Source organism: Artibeus jamaicensis, unplaced genomic scaffold (assembly GCF_021234435.1).
Source record: "Artibeus jamaicensis isolate MK-2021 breed Jamaican fruit bat unplaced genomic scaffold, CSHL_Jam_final scaffold_1689, whole genome shotgun sequence".
In the NCBI taxonomy this organism is placed as follows: Eukaryota; Metazoa; Chordata; class Mammalia; order Chiroptera; family Phyllostomidae; genus Artibeus; species Artibeus jamaicensis.
In genome coordinates this window covers 11,994,084-12,008,287 of record NW_026522029.1, presented here as the reverse complement: position 1 = coordinate 12,008,287, position 14,204 = coordinate 11,994,084, and the positions used below count along the sequence as shown (strand labels likewise).

The 14,204-nt window shown below is 55.3% G+C and overlaps 1 protein-coding gene across 3 annotated transcripts in view; it reads left to right on the top strand.

Annotated features, from left to right (window-relative positions):
• SLC30A7 (solute carrier family 30 member 7) overlaps positions 1–14,204 on the top strand; it is a 53,031-nt gene that overhangs the window by 32,389 nt on the left and 6,438 nt on the right. For all 3 annotated transcript variants that reach the window (XM_053655888.1, XM_037153020.2, XM_037153019.2), the window contains 2 exons: positions 3,722–3,812; positions 8,655–8,804. In XM_053655888.1, the coding sequence (XP_053511863.1) occupies positions 3,722–3,812; positions 8,655–8,804 (241 nt within the window). The remainder of the gene's footprint in view (positions 1–3,721; positions 3,813–8,654; positions 8,805–14,204) is intronic.

The window sequence follows — 14,204 nt, the reverse complement described above, 5'->3', positions numbered from 1 at the left end:
TGTTCTCTTTTATCCCTTCTCCCCACACTTCTTCATGTTTAAAGGCATGTTTGAAAGTAAGCCACCAGCCTGCCAATAAATTCGTGAGAAAGGAGGATGGATACAGGCATGATTCGTAGCTGTTGTGAGTTGATTGGTCCACACGATGGGTCCCAGGCACCGTGTGCTGCCCGAGGCTCGTGGGCCTGGCTCTGGGCTCTCCCAGGGGTCAGGGAATCCTCGCAAGTAGGTCCTGGGGTTGCTTGTCCTTCTGTTCCTGTGCCTGCCACACGCCTGGCACATGGTAGGCACACGATGAATTTTTGTGGACTTGCACTTTTCAGAATTGAATCTGAAGACAAAAGCCGTGGTACCGTCCTGGTTTTCCCATGGACTGGCTGTGTCCTCAGGCTGCTTCCGGACGTCCACGCCCTCTGCTCTGGAGCGGGGCTCCATCTGGGTCTGGAGCGGCGGGTGCCCAGCAGAGCACCGTGAAGTGCTTAGTGGTTGCTGATTTGTGTTGGCTGCGTAGTAAGTTCATTGGCAGGATCACCCAACTAGAGAGGGCCTACATCAGTTCTCCAAGGGCAGCTCAGCTCATCCGGGGACTCGACTGTGCATGCCTGTGCTCGCCTGTGTACAAGCGACGTCTGTTTTCTTTCATTCCCAGGTACATCCTCTCTCTAGCATTCCTCACAGTTTGACCAGTTTTTTTTTTACTGAATGAAACATACAGGTGGGAGCAATGGCCCAGAGGCCGAGTCCACGCCGCTGTTTTGTGGGTGTGCAGACCGAAGGCCGGACGAGCCGTCCCAGCCGTTTGGTGGCAGCGGTGGCCCGAGGGTCACGGTTGCCATTTGATTGCGTTTTCCATGTCAGGCATCTCCAGGTGTCGTTGGCAGATCTTGGGATAAACATTAGAGGAGGTACCAAAATAGCTAAATTTGAGAGGGGCGTGGGCAAAAAAACCTTCTTCTTGTCCTCACGCAGTTGTTCCAGGGGAGCTGTTCTTGTGCGCCGTTTTCTTGCACCTGACTCGGCCCCGCCTCGTCTTTCTCTGCCAGTGTCCTGCACCAGCGAGCCCTCGCCTGGTCAGCCGGCACAGTGGACGCCGGGGGGGGGGGCACCGCTACACAGCCCTGGGGGGAAGGAGGGACCGGGGCTGCGGCGCTGTCAGAACCCCGAGCCCCGCCTCCAGCCGCCCAGTTTTCCTCCAGACTTTCCATGGAGACATAAGGGGACACGTCAGACAGTTTTGAGGACAGTTCGGGATCAGGAAAAGTGCCCTAAAAGGGGTGACACTTGAGATGTTAAAGAAGGAATAGAAATCAGATTAAAGGGCTGTGTAGGGACTTTCTAGGCAGAGCTTACCGCTCGAGTCAAAGTGGGAAAGGAAGGAACAGCAGAAAGTAAAGAACAGGTGCGTTTCTACTCAGAGCTTAAAGTGTGACGCACAGAGGGTGGGAGGTGAAGTTGGGGGCCTGGGGCCAAACATTGGCCAAGTCGAGAGCTTCCCCTTAATACTCACGCTGTGGAGCTTGTAGCAGGTTTTTTAATGGGGAAGGGAGAGGCTCAGACGCTGCTTTTACACAGATCAGTCGAACAGCTTTGTAGAGAGTGCTTGTCTTTGTTACTATGGTTGCACGACAAGTCCCACAGAAACCCAGCAGCTGGAACAACACAGGCTGCCCTCTCACAGTTGGCCTGGGTGCAGGAGCCCGGGCATGGCCAGCTGGGCTCTCGGGCCCAGGGTCCCTCCCACGCCGGTGATCGAGGTGTCAGCCAGGGCTCATTTCGGGGAGAACTCACTTCCAAGGTCACTGATGGTTGTTGACGGTGTTGGGTTTCCGTTGGCCTCCTGGACGGAGGGTCTCACACTTCCTGTCCAGAGCATCCCCCAGCTCCTTGCCCTGGGCACCCCCATAAGACAGCTCACAGCACGGCAGCCATGAGCCTGTGGGCGAGAAAGCAAGAGAGGAGGGTGGACGAGATGGAAGCCGGCGTGTTTAACCTCATCTTAGGAGTGACATCTCGTCACTGTCACCATACTCATCAGCAGCAAGTCGCTGACTGGTCCAACCCACACCCCAGGGGGAGAGTTCACACACGCGCATGAATCCTGGGGTGCAGGGGCCGTGGGAGTCCATCTCACGGTGGACTCGAGATAAGACCAGAGCGAGGGAGCCCGAGGGGCTGATCGATACCCCGGTTAAGGTGGAGAGAACGTTGTAGATGTGCGTGATGGAGGGAAGGGCAGGGGATGAGTCGCGTCGTGAGAACTGGGTGGCTTAGAGCCACAGGGGTTTTAAGGGAGAAGAGGGAATTCAGGGTGCCGTGGGATTGATTATCCTTGGCTCTTAAATCACTGCCTGATTGAAGAATATTTTCACTCGAGTGGGACTTAAACCCCTGCCCACACTGAGCTTTCCATCTTTGTATGCCGCCCTGCAACTTCACAGACTTCAGTCTTCAAGGCCGGTCCTTGACGTGCCTTCACTGCGCCCAGTGACACAGCAGCCGCTCCTCTGAATGTCTGTTTAATTTTCCTCTTCGTCTCTGCTGTTAACCTGCCCCAAGTCCTTCGCACTGAGCACTTGAAGTAAGGTAGTGTTCTCCTGATTCCTCCCCCAGGGCGTTTTTCTTTCTTTAATCCAGATTCTAAAACATCCACTATCTGTGTGTAATCTTTCATTCATTTAACTAACAGGTATTTATTTATTGTGGGCTCTGTAAGACACACTTCAGTGTCACCTTCCTGGAAAGGTGCACGCTCCTTTTCTCTCTGTCTCCTGCAGCCGAACTCAGGAGGGGGTTTCCTTTGGAAACGTTGAGACTCTGCAGGTTTAGAAGAGAGCCCTGCCTTAAACCCTTTAGTGTCCCGAAGCCGTGTCCGACCGCCCCACGAAGTCCCCTGGGGCGGCGCCTTATCGCCCCACCTCTCGGGGACATCGCAGCCTCCCCTGAAGGTTCTGATTCGCCTGTCAGAACCGAAAGCAAACAAGACATACGGTGGATCCGGTGTGTTGCCAGTGTAGGAGACCTGCATTCCAGCCCGCTCTCCATCCACTGTTGTCCGCACTGTCCGGGTGCAGTTAATCAGCTCAGCAGCCGAGGCAGCCGTCCTGGGGACTGACGGAGGACCGGCCCCCGGGTACACGCAGCGTCCTGGGCCCTGTCACTGCAGGCGCCGAGTCACCAGGTCGGTGGTTATGTCCGGGCTTCCGTGTGGCGTGGTCATGAAAGAAGACACATGTCACTGGGTTGGAGAGACATTAAACAGCTGGACTCACATGCACCGCATCAGGTTTCTTGTATTTTCCGTAACAGTGGTCTTCAGCCAGATGTGTGAAATACTTGATAATTGTTAAGGACCGGTTGGCTGGCCATGATACACTTTATAGATTACCTTGGACCGTCCTAGCCATCTGAAGTCTAATTTATTTTTATTTTTTATTACTTTTTTGAAGTCTGTTTTAAATAATAATCGAATGCTTGTTTAGATTTGCAGATGCTGCTGAACTATTCAGTGGTGTAAGTTTAGTATATTGTACATTGATGCATTTATCCAGCTCTTTTATTTCAGGTAATAATTTATTGATCACATGTTAAACTTGGAACAATGACTGGGTTCTTTCCCCTCACATTATTCTGATAAATCCCATTACACTTCAGTCCAGGGAGGTCGTTCTCACTGTGTTGCAGAATGTGGCTTTAATAAACTCCATGTCTTCTTTCTCTTTAGTGTTATTCCTCTGTTAAAAGAGTCCGTTGGGATATTAATGCAGAGAACGCCTCCTGTTCTGGAAGACACCCTGCCTCAGTGCTATCAGAGGGTAAGTGTCCCACTTCCACCCCACTGGGCTGCACGGTGCTTCCCAGCTGCCAGTGCTCTCGACTTTGGGGACCGGGTCGCCCGCGTGCACAGCCGAGTCCTGCTCCGGGACGGCTCACTGCACGTGAGCACCGCTTACGGGGACCGGGGTAGGGTCCAGGGAACCAGGTGGGGCTCTGCAGCCAGACGCGCAGAGCTCGTCTTCGCCCGGAAACCCAGCGGGTCTTTTAAACACGCAGAGACGAGTGGCAGACGACAGAGCGTCTGCTCGGTTTTCTTCTTTGAACTGCCACAGCCCCCTGAGGTGCTGGGGGGGGCGACGGTGCGGGTGACGGACTGCGTCTCTGCTCTCGAAGGGCTGCGCCTCATGGGAAACGCGGGCCCTGGAGAAGGAGGCAGTGAGTGAAGTGTCCGTGATGATAACGCTGCGACAGCATGAGGCGCAGTGGTGGACATGAAAGGCGCCTCCGGTTTACTGCGGGGGTCACAGTCAGGGGCCTTGAGACCCCGATGGCTGCACAGAGCCGGGCGCGTGAGACCCCTGGGGAGAGTGTTCCAGGCAGAGGAGCGCGGCGGTGCCGAAGTGCCGTGGGGGGACCGGGAAAACACGCCACGGGGCTGCAGCGTCGCACCGAGGGGGGGCGGTGGGGAGGCCGGAGGCAGAGGCAGGCCCGGGCGGTCACACCCGGGCCTGGGCCCTGCCCAGAGGTTGGGATGCAGTTCTGATGAAGTGGGAACAGCAGAACGCTTCCAGGCAAGAAGAGCGGTGTACAGCATTTTAAAGTGTCCCCGCAATTATCCTGCTTGCTGTTCGAAAACGGGTTCTGGAAGGAACGCAGAGCAAACCAGGCTGTGGTGGTTTTCAGGGCGTCGCGGCTTGGCAGGCTGCTGTCATCTGAGCAGGCCCCTGGGACTCCGGGGGTCTCGGGGAGGGGGGAGACAAGGGGCCGTTTGGATGCATTCCGGGGCCAGTGTGTCTGCGGGGGCAGAGGAAAGGCATCCACTGGCACCCCCGGTGCCGCTGGTCCCGACGGAGGCCAAGTCGCTGCAGGCTTGAGGACAGAAACGCCCCCAGATCTGGGGCTCAGTGCTGGGCCCGTGAGGGTTGAAATGCCGGCCGTGCTGCTGGGGGGCCGGGCAGGTGAGTGGTCGGTAGGCACACTTGGCGTTTCAGGGGCAGAGGAGGACCGCAGGGGTTTGCGTCATCAGTAGTCAGTGGATTTAAGACACTAGGGCTGTAGCTCCAGGTTCGGGCCCAGGTGGGGAGCCAGGACGGGCAGTGTGCACGGTTCTGGAGCCCGGTTGGTACTGAGGGGACCCCTCACTGAGCGAGGGGCACTGGTGACGTAATCCTGAAGGGGTGAGGGACGGAGGGCCGTTCTGGAGCAGGGCAGAGGGACAGGCCCACAACACTCCGGTGTGACTCCTGTGGGGACCCTGGGGTTGTGTCCTCTGGGGAAGGGGGGATGTGTTCCCACGGGTCGGGGTTGATGGGCGGGTTTGGGGACAGGAGAAGGGGTTTTCTGGGTGCCTCTGTTTTCTCGAGGATTTATTAGGCAGTGTTGTGCAGAGACATGAGGGGCCAGCAGAGAAAGAAGGGGTAAGATGGACTTTGGGGTCTGGGAAGCACGGCGAGGCCCGTTGGGGACAGGAGCAGCCGGCCGCCTGTGGGGGAGAAAGGGCCCCGCACCGACGGCCTCCCGCAGACCCGCCCGGCACGGAGCGACGTCTGTAGATGGTGTCTGTTCTTACCCGTGCCCACTCCGGGCACAGTGCACACTCGGAGGTCATGCTGTCCCTCTGCCAAGGCCTCAGGTGCCAGGGGCTGAGCCGGGATTCCCACCCTCCGCACTCCGACTCTGCAGCTCCCACACCCGCTCCTGCCACGTGTCCGGGCCAGAGCCGCAGCCCAGGTCTCCACCTGCAGCCCCACTTGCCCACGGTCCTCACGTGAGCAGAGGCGAAGCCCGTCTGTGCCTTGGGGTGACTGCATCCTTCCCTGTGGACCCCTTCTGAGGATGTAGGGACCTGTGTGGCGAGGTGGCCGCTGCACTCACGGGGAGACCGTTCCATGGCCATGGCAGTGAGGAAGCAGAGGACGTGAGGTCCCAACACTGTGGTCCGTCCCCAGGGGAAGGGGACGTCTGCCCTGACCGCCGCCCCGGGAAGGGCAGTGCCCAGGAAGGGCACGGTGGGCTTTGTCTCCCGTCTCCCACCCACTGCCCTGGAATCTAGAACATGAGGCCTCCGTTCATCAAATTCTGATAAAAATAAGTATTTTTATAGACACAAGTTCAATTTTACCTTCATTACCAACCCAAGTACATTACTTACCGGAGAATCACAGGATCCAAAAAGATCTCACTGTTCTTTTGGTCTGGACTTCTGTCTGGTTGCAAGACTCCCCTCTGTGACCTCTGGGTGGTCATCCAGCTCCGCGACCGTTCCCAGGGGCCGTGGCGAACCCCCCCACCCCGAGTAGCCTCTGTCCTGTGTTAAGCTGCTGTAGTCCTGACGAAGCGCTGTTTCCCTGAGCGGAGCCTTTCTTTTAACCTCTGGGCACTGGCCGATGGCAGTCTGTCCCCTCCCGGTCTGTGCGGAGAGAGTGAGCCGTCACCCTGGCGATTCGGGCGTCTGTTTCCTGACCCTCAGGGGACCCACCTGACGTCTCTTCTGTAAATACTTCCTGTACGTTTTGGTAGATGGCTTTATTAAGGAAGCATCCTTCTAATCACTTTTCCCCTAATCATAACTAGGTGTTGAATTACAGTGTTTTTATTGAAAGGACTATGCTTCTTCCTCTTTATTATCGAAGAACAGTAATAGTTTCTGATATCCGTTCTTTCCCTTTGGGGATAAATGCAGCTTGGTCACGATATGTTATTTATTTTTAATTTACTGTTAGATTTAGCTTATGGGGGCAACCAGCCGATGATTTACTGTCTCTGTCTGGTTGGGGAAGGGGTCAAGATTAGTTCTCACTAATATGAAGTCCACGAATTGAATGAATGGGCCATTTCTTATTAATAAAATCCTTCCTATTTTCTGTAAAAACTAAGGCAGAGGTCACATGTTCCTCAGATGTTTGCCCTCTGGGACTGGAGCTTTATGAAAGAAAAATTTTATTTCCTTTTCAATTCTCAGGGATCCTTGCCCATTTTCTCTTTTTGTTGTTTTCTGTATATCCAGAAATTCATCCACTTTGTCTAGGTTTTCAAAGTTTGGGGGTTTTGTTGTTGTTTTTTGTTTGTTCCTATTTTACTTTTTCCAGCTTTAGTAGAAACGATAAATGAAAATTGTAAGTGTTTTAAGGAGAACAGTGGGATGTTCCAATCCACATGTGCCAACGCGGAACGTTCCGTGAACTGGCGTGTCCTCCTCGTGCAGGGACCGCGCTAACCTCTGCGTCGTTCCAGTCCAGTGTATGTGCCCCGCAGGCGAGCCCCAGGGTGGGGTTTTCACCCACTTACGTGTTTACGGTAGACTTCGTGCCACTCAGGCCGGGCGCTGTCTGGGGTGCTGAGGATACAAATGAGAAAGAACAAGAGTAAGCCCCTGCCTTGTCAAGCTTGAGTTCTGCCGGAGCAGACAGACAACAAGCAACGTAAGGGACATAAATGCATACTGTTCCGTGTGCCTAGGAGCACGGTGGAGCAGAGACGTGCGGAGGGGACGCATCCCGGTTCAGACAGGGCAGCGGCAGGCAGGCTGATGGGCAGGTGCCGCCTGTGTGGAGACCCGAGTGGCCTGTTCAGCAATCTGGAGGGAAGGGCGTCTGGGCAGCGGGAACAGCAAGTACCCCAGACAGGAGCAAGCCTGACTTTTTCGGAGTGAGGAGGAGGAGTCTTGGCCGGCGAGGAAGCAAGGGGAGGAGGTTGGTGGGACAGGAGGAGGAACACGGGGTGGGACATGGGGTGTCTGTGGAGTAAGATGGGCAGCCACCGGGGCAGTTTGAGCAGCCGAGCGGCAGCTTGGGGCCTCGGCGGTGCCAGGACGGACACGCACTGTGTGGAGGAGGAGCCCGGCCGCAGAGCTAGAGATGGAGACCAGTTAATAGGCTGTTCCCGTCCCCCAGACTCCACCCGGGCGACGACGTGGGCTCCGAGCGGGGCGGGTGAGAGCGTCTGGACTCTGCTCCCTGTGCTTTTTCGTACATTTGCGTATCGACGCACGCACACAGTACGCACGGTGTGACCTGTCATGGTGTTTGTGTTTCCTTAAGTTACATTTTCCCTTTTTTTTTGAAATCTCCATCAGTTTGTCTTGCCAGTGGTTCTCAGCCTAAGGCTGCGGAGACCATAAGGAATCCGTGGAAAAGCTCAGAGACACCCCTCCTTGGTGGTGGCCACACGATCGATCGGGGGGACAGGTGCACACTGGCATCGAGCTCTGGGGGGCCTGTGGGGCGGGGCAGGGCGCCCCATAGATTCTGACGGTTGTGCAGTGAAAACTGTCCCTTCCAAGGGCAGCCCTCACTAAGAAACGCTGACTCCCGCTCATTCATCTGGGCACAGAGCTAGTGTTTCGATCTTGTGAATTCTCTCACTTCCTAAACTCCGGGTTGCTGATTTCTGTCCTTTATTTCCTTCTTCTTTGAGTTTCCTCTGTCGTCTTCCCAGCTTCTGACCTCACTTTCGTCTCTATTTGTCCTCCGACTGCTGTCTCTGAACATGGAGCTTCCCCGGCACGCTCAGCCTGCCCCGCAGATCTGATGGGTGGGCACTGATGGGTGGGCGTCCGCTCCTGTTCCCCGAGCACCTGCCGGGCAGCCAGCCCAGGACGAGGGGGGTGGCGAGCTGGGGGGCCTCGTGCCGTGCTGAGCGCCCCGCCCTTTGTGTTCCAGGTGCAGCACCTGCAGGGGGTGTACAGTCTGCAGGAGCAGCATTTCTGGACCCTGTGTTCTGACGTGTACGTGGGGACCTTGAAGTTGGTGGTGGCACCGGACGCTGATGCCAGGTGGATTTTAAGCCAAACACATAACATTTTTACTCAGGTATGACTTTTTTAATAACTTACTTTAAGGGTCGCAGAGTGTATTGTCTGTACTGTTTGAGAACATTTACTCTTCCACCTGTGAAGTGTATATATTTACCCACTATACTGTCGGGTGAGGATAATGTACTTGTTTTTCCAACCACAGAGGCAAACCCGGGAGGCCTTTGTATCGGTTGACACCGACCTGGGCCCTTTAATAAAACTCAGATTCTCCTTTGCCGTGCACCCTCCTCCGGGGACAGGGAGGTCCCCTCTGGAACTGGAGGGCCCCGGACAGGTCCCAGGGGCGGCTCTGCAGGAGGTAGAGCTGGAGTCCCGCCCTGTGACTCCACAGCTTCCAGCACCCCGAGCTTCTGCAAGTATGCGGGGCTGCAGTTCTCCCCGCGGGAGTGGACCGCGAGGGACTGAGGGCACAGTGCAGGGACAGCCCGGCCTCGGCCACCTACCGGACGGCACACTCGGGGGACTCTGCTCACTCCCGGCCAGGGAACCTCTGCTCCTGGCCCCCACCTTCTGGCTGGAGCACCTGCTGGCATCCCGGACAGCGCGTCCCCTGAGTCCCGTGGCCTCCGGCCGTGAGGCCAGGCCTCTCTGAGCTGGAGCGGCTGTGGGTTCAGGGTGGAGCATCCGCTGTGGGCACCGGGCCAAGGGGGTTCCTGGGGGAGCCTCGGGAGTGCTGGCTTTGAGAACGGTGGAAGCAGCCCTTGGTGCAGCGGCTGTTTGGTTTGGAAACCGTGTTTAGGTTTTGAAAAGTTAAGCTCTGAAAAGTACTTTAAGCCTTTTGTCAGCCAAGGGCAAGCCAGCTTTACTCTGTCCTCGAAGGCCCTGGGGGGGGGGGCCCTGGGGACGGGGTGGGGGAGCTACGGGTCGACCCGTGGCGGCCCTCCTTCCGGCCCTGAGGCAGGCGAGCCCGGACTGTTCCGCTCTCTTGTTGCCTCCCTGCCTTTGCCCCAGTCATGCAGGTGCATGTGCTCTCGGTGGATCCGGGCTTCCGGGAACATTTCATGTCGTGAAGTAAAACTTTTAACTGTTGTTTTTTTTAATTAGTTTATTTATTTTCAGACTCAGGGGAAGGAGGGAGAAAGAGGGAGAGAAACATCAGTGTGTGGTTGCCTCTTGCACGCCCCCTACTGGGGACCTGGCCTGCAACCCAGGCATGTGCTCTGACTGGGAATCGAACCTTTCGGTTCACGGGCCTGCCCTCACCCCGCTGAGCCACACCAGCCAGGGCGTAACCTTACTTGTAAATTTTAAATTACATCTTTTTTTTAGGTTTTACGTATCAGAGGTAATCAAACTCAAATGATTCCATTTTTGAGAAAAATAACCACACGAACGCACTAGCTATGGAACTTCAGTACCCGTGGCCTCAGCTCCAAAAGACCGGAGGAAGGATTTTCTCAATAATAAGTTTTACACTCTTTGGTTTTATGACATTTTTAGATGTCTTCTTATAGCTGATTTTAAATCCTAATTTAAGTAACAGTTTTTGGTTAAAAACTTACTAAAATCTCTGAGGCTAACTTTTACACTGAGGGGACTAATGACGTGAGAAGTCGGAGAAGGGTCACTTTCTAGTTTGTGTAAAAACCGTGTTTTGTGACTGTTTTCCAACTGTGTACAGGCACGTCCTTCTTACCCGCCATTTTAATCGGTTAAGCAATCGGCTGGCCGCGCACTAATACAGAATCGGTGGTGTCTTCACCGATTCTCGGGCTCCTTTGGGATTATTAATGAAGTGACAATCCAGTTTATACAATGGTCAGAGCCGATGCTACACCTGATCTTAGCCCAGAGGCCTGGGAGCGATACGATAATCCAGCTTTTAAACTGCAAGGTTTTCTGCTGGCACTGAAAAAGTCCTTGCCGTCACTCTCCCCTGTGTTAGCTTTTTAAAATGAGTTGTCATTTGGGAATTGATGAAATAGAAAGCTTATTTCTTTATGTTCGGTATTTAAATGGGAGGAGAAAGAGGGGCACCGGATTAGGAAGGCAATTTAATACTTTGTGTTTCTTGTTTTAAACTGATAATCATCTGTCAGTTTTTTCAATACCCTTTTGTTCCGTTAGAAATAAGGTTTGAAGAAAAACGTAGAATATGCTTGGGGCTCGTTGGCCTCCTGAATTCCACAAAACACAAAAGCCTATTGCACACCGTCCAGTCCCCACCAGAAACCTCTGCCTTCAGTTCTTCCACCTTTTCTTCTGCCCATTTCTGTTCTGCCCGTTAAGCCCTGAGCCCCCGGCTTCCTGCTTTGGCATTTTGTGTGCTGTTCTCTAGCTTCAAAATAGAAGCCCACGCGGATACCCAGGAAGGAACCCGGACGCCTCCACACTGGCCCCCGTGGGAGCTCCGAGCTTTGGAAACGCGCCTCCGCCGCTCCCCTGCCTTGCTGATCCCTTCCTGCTTCTCCCAGGAGCCCCTTTCAGTGGGGCCGCTGTTTCTCCACTGTTTGTACAGGAGCTCAGTTCGCTTCCAAGTCTCCATCATGCTTCGCCTTTCTTCAGCACACATGCCTGGGGTCGACCGGCACCCAACCCCCCGAGGAGGTTAGAGCCAACGGCCATAGGTCCCTGGGCTTGCTGTCCGAAGTGCGTCCACAGGGTGTAAGCGCTCCCATGTGGGTCGATCGTGGCGGCAAAGCTGACGGCCCGGGCTGTTCTCACAAGACTATTGTCCCCCGTTTACAGAAGGAGGAACCCAGACCCACTTGATTGTTGTTCGTGACTTGTAATTTCGTCTCATTCATAGTCACTAATTATGAGATGGTTCAGTGTTCATGTGGGACAGTGAGACCGGTTCTCGAGACTGCGCTTTAAAGCCAGCCCTGGGGCAGGGTGCTGTGCGGAGCCCGGCGGGCTTTTGATCAGCGGGGTGTTTGTCCGTCCCTGCGGGGTGAACAGACCGACCAGACAAGCAGTCTGCCTTCTTTGGAGAGCCCCCCCTTTCTCTCTGCTTTGAAGGAAACTGAGAAAGGAAAGCGGGAGGCTGGGAAACTTGAGGCTGTCCCAGCAGGGCCGGCAGATGAAGCAGAGCGACTCGGTTGGACTGAGCTTCTGTGCGAGGCTGTGGCCCCTCGGGACGGGGCGTAATTAGCTCCTCATTATGCAAAGACCAGTTTACGCAGCCTCTTTGTTTTTCCGCTTTCTCTCCTCCTGCCTTCTGCTTCACCATTTCTTACCCGTCTCTGTATCTGCCCTCGGGGTTAACCCAGCTGATTTCCCCAGTTCACTTTCGTTAGGAAAGAAATTAAGCCAGTTTATTTAGCTGTAGTGGTTTTGTCTTGAGGTTAGACATAGGGGAATTTTACAGAGGGTTTTCCTAACCCATTATTTTCCTAAGCACCGTTATTTTGGGCGCCATTTGGGTAGACTAAGTCAAATGTAGTCAGTCATAATAGTTTGGTCCATTAGCCTATTATAGCAGATGAAAAAACCCTTTCTCATATCACGTGGGATCCTCACAGGAACGCCGGGCACGTAGAAAGGGTTTATTAAGTGTTGGTCAAGCACTGGATGAATGTATAGCAGTTTTGTGAGATAAGTAGGGTGGGTATTTTATCAGCACTTTTCAAATGAGAAAAATTAAATTGCTTTTCAGTTTTAGCTCCGAATCACACTGATACTAAGTTCTGTCTTTTTTTCCGCCACAAACCTCTTCGAGGAGAGGGTGCTGCTGGGAGGCGCATCCTCAGAGTCGAACTTGCGCACGGCGAGGGTTGTTTTTTCAATGAGGCAAAAAGCGGGACCACTTCTGTGCAGGGGGGCTCTGGGCCCGCCCAGCTCTTTGTTCCATTCCGTGGTTCCTGAGTCCTCTCAGACGTCCTGGTGTTTGCAGGCCGTCCTCCCCGAACGCCAGGGGTGGGGCCTGAAGGACCCCACAGATTACTGTAAGGAGGTAGTGCCGGCGTTCTCCCCCCACGCGGGTTCTTCCCTTTCTCTCGACTGTTCCGATTTACCTCTTGTTCTATGTCCCCAACATGAACTTGCTTATTGTCACCGATTGTGTGCTTTACTTAAATCGTTTTTATTTGAAAGAAGGAAATTGGTGGGGTTTCAACTCCTCCAGCAAATATTCACTGATCACCTACTGTGTGCTGGTTGCTCCTCGAGCTTCTGGGTAGGAGTCAGGGTAGATCTGAGTCCTTTATCTTGGACAGATGACAGCCCAGTGGGAGGGCGCCAGTGAACATGAAACCCAGCAGAGACGCTCCGATGGGCCCGCGGTGGGTGGGCGTGGGGCGCAGGAGAGCCGGGCGGGGAGGCCTGGCTGCCGAGGCCAGCAGGGTCTCTGCGTTGCGCTCCGTTTTCCTCCAGCCCTGGGAGCACCGTCCGGCGTGCTGGATCTGCTGGCTGGTGTGTCACTTCCCTTCCTCCCTAGCTCCCGACGGTGTGTAAACTCCACGAGCACAAGGGTGTCTTGTCCCTTTTGGCTCCCCGTTGCACTCCCAGGGCCCGAACCGGGCCTAGAAGCCAGGAGGTGCCCAGGGAGTAATTACTGGGCAGACGAATTGCATGCGAGCTATACAGGTGGTCAGCGTGGGCCGTGCTGGTGTCTGAGTAGAGCTGTGACAGAGGGGCTGTGTCACGTGGCTCTCCTGAGGATCACTGTTCCATGGGAAGGATAGTGTGGCTGCCGCAGACTGAGCAAAGGGGGTCAGAGGGCAGCCAGGGGCCGTGGTCATCAGGATAGGGCTTGGCAGGCCGGGGAAGGACGAGGAAGGTGAGCTGGTGCCGGGTTGGGCAATGGAGTGGCACTGCTGTAGCCTTGGTGCTGGAGGTAGACGGGAGTGGCGCGGGGACAGAGGTCGCTGCCAATCGGGCGGGGTCTAGTCACCCAGCCAGGGCAGCGGTGCGGGCAGTGGGGTGCTCGGGGTCCGCGTCTGCCTGTTTGGTTGTGACACTGAGGGCGGAGCTGAGCTGTTGGGGGGGGTGGTGAAGAGCCACTGGTTTGGGGAGAGTGTTCTGGTTGGCTGCGTGGGGACGCTTGTCCTGGAGAGGACAGGCAGGCTCTGGCCTGGGTGCAGATGTGGGGGCCCCGACAGTCTGGGACTGGACGAGGCCCCAGGGCAGCGGCCCAGCCTTTCTGGCACCAGGGACTGGTTTCGAGGAAGACCATTTTCCTTGGACTAGCGATGAAGTGCGGGGAGTGGGTGGGGGTGGTTTCAGGTGGCTCAAGCACGTCACGTTCAAGCCCCCTCCTGCCGTGTGGCATGGTTCCCAACGGGCCACGGACCACACACGACCAAGGCTCAGGGTTGGGGACCCTGCCCTGGGGGACAAGTGTAGAAAAGAAGGGGCCCGAGGACTGAGCCTGTGGGTGTTTCTGTTCAGGGATTGAAGACGGGGGGTGGGCCAGCGGAGGCCTTGAGAAAGACCCACAGGTGAACTGACACAG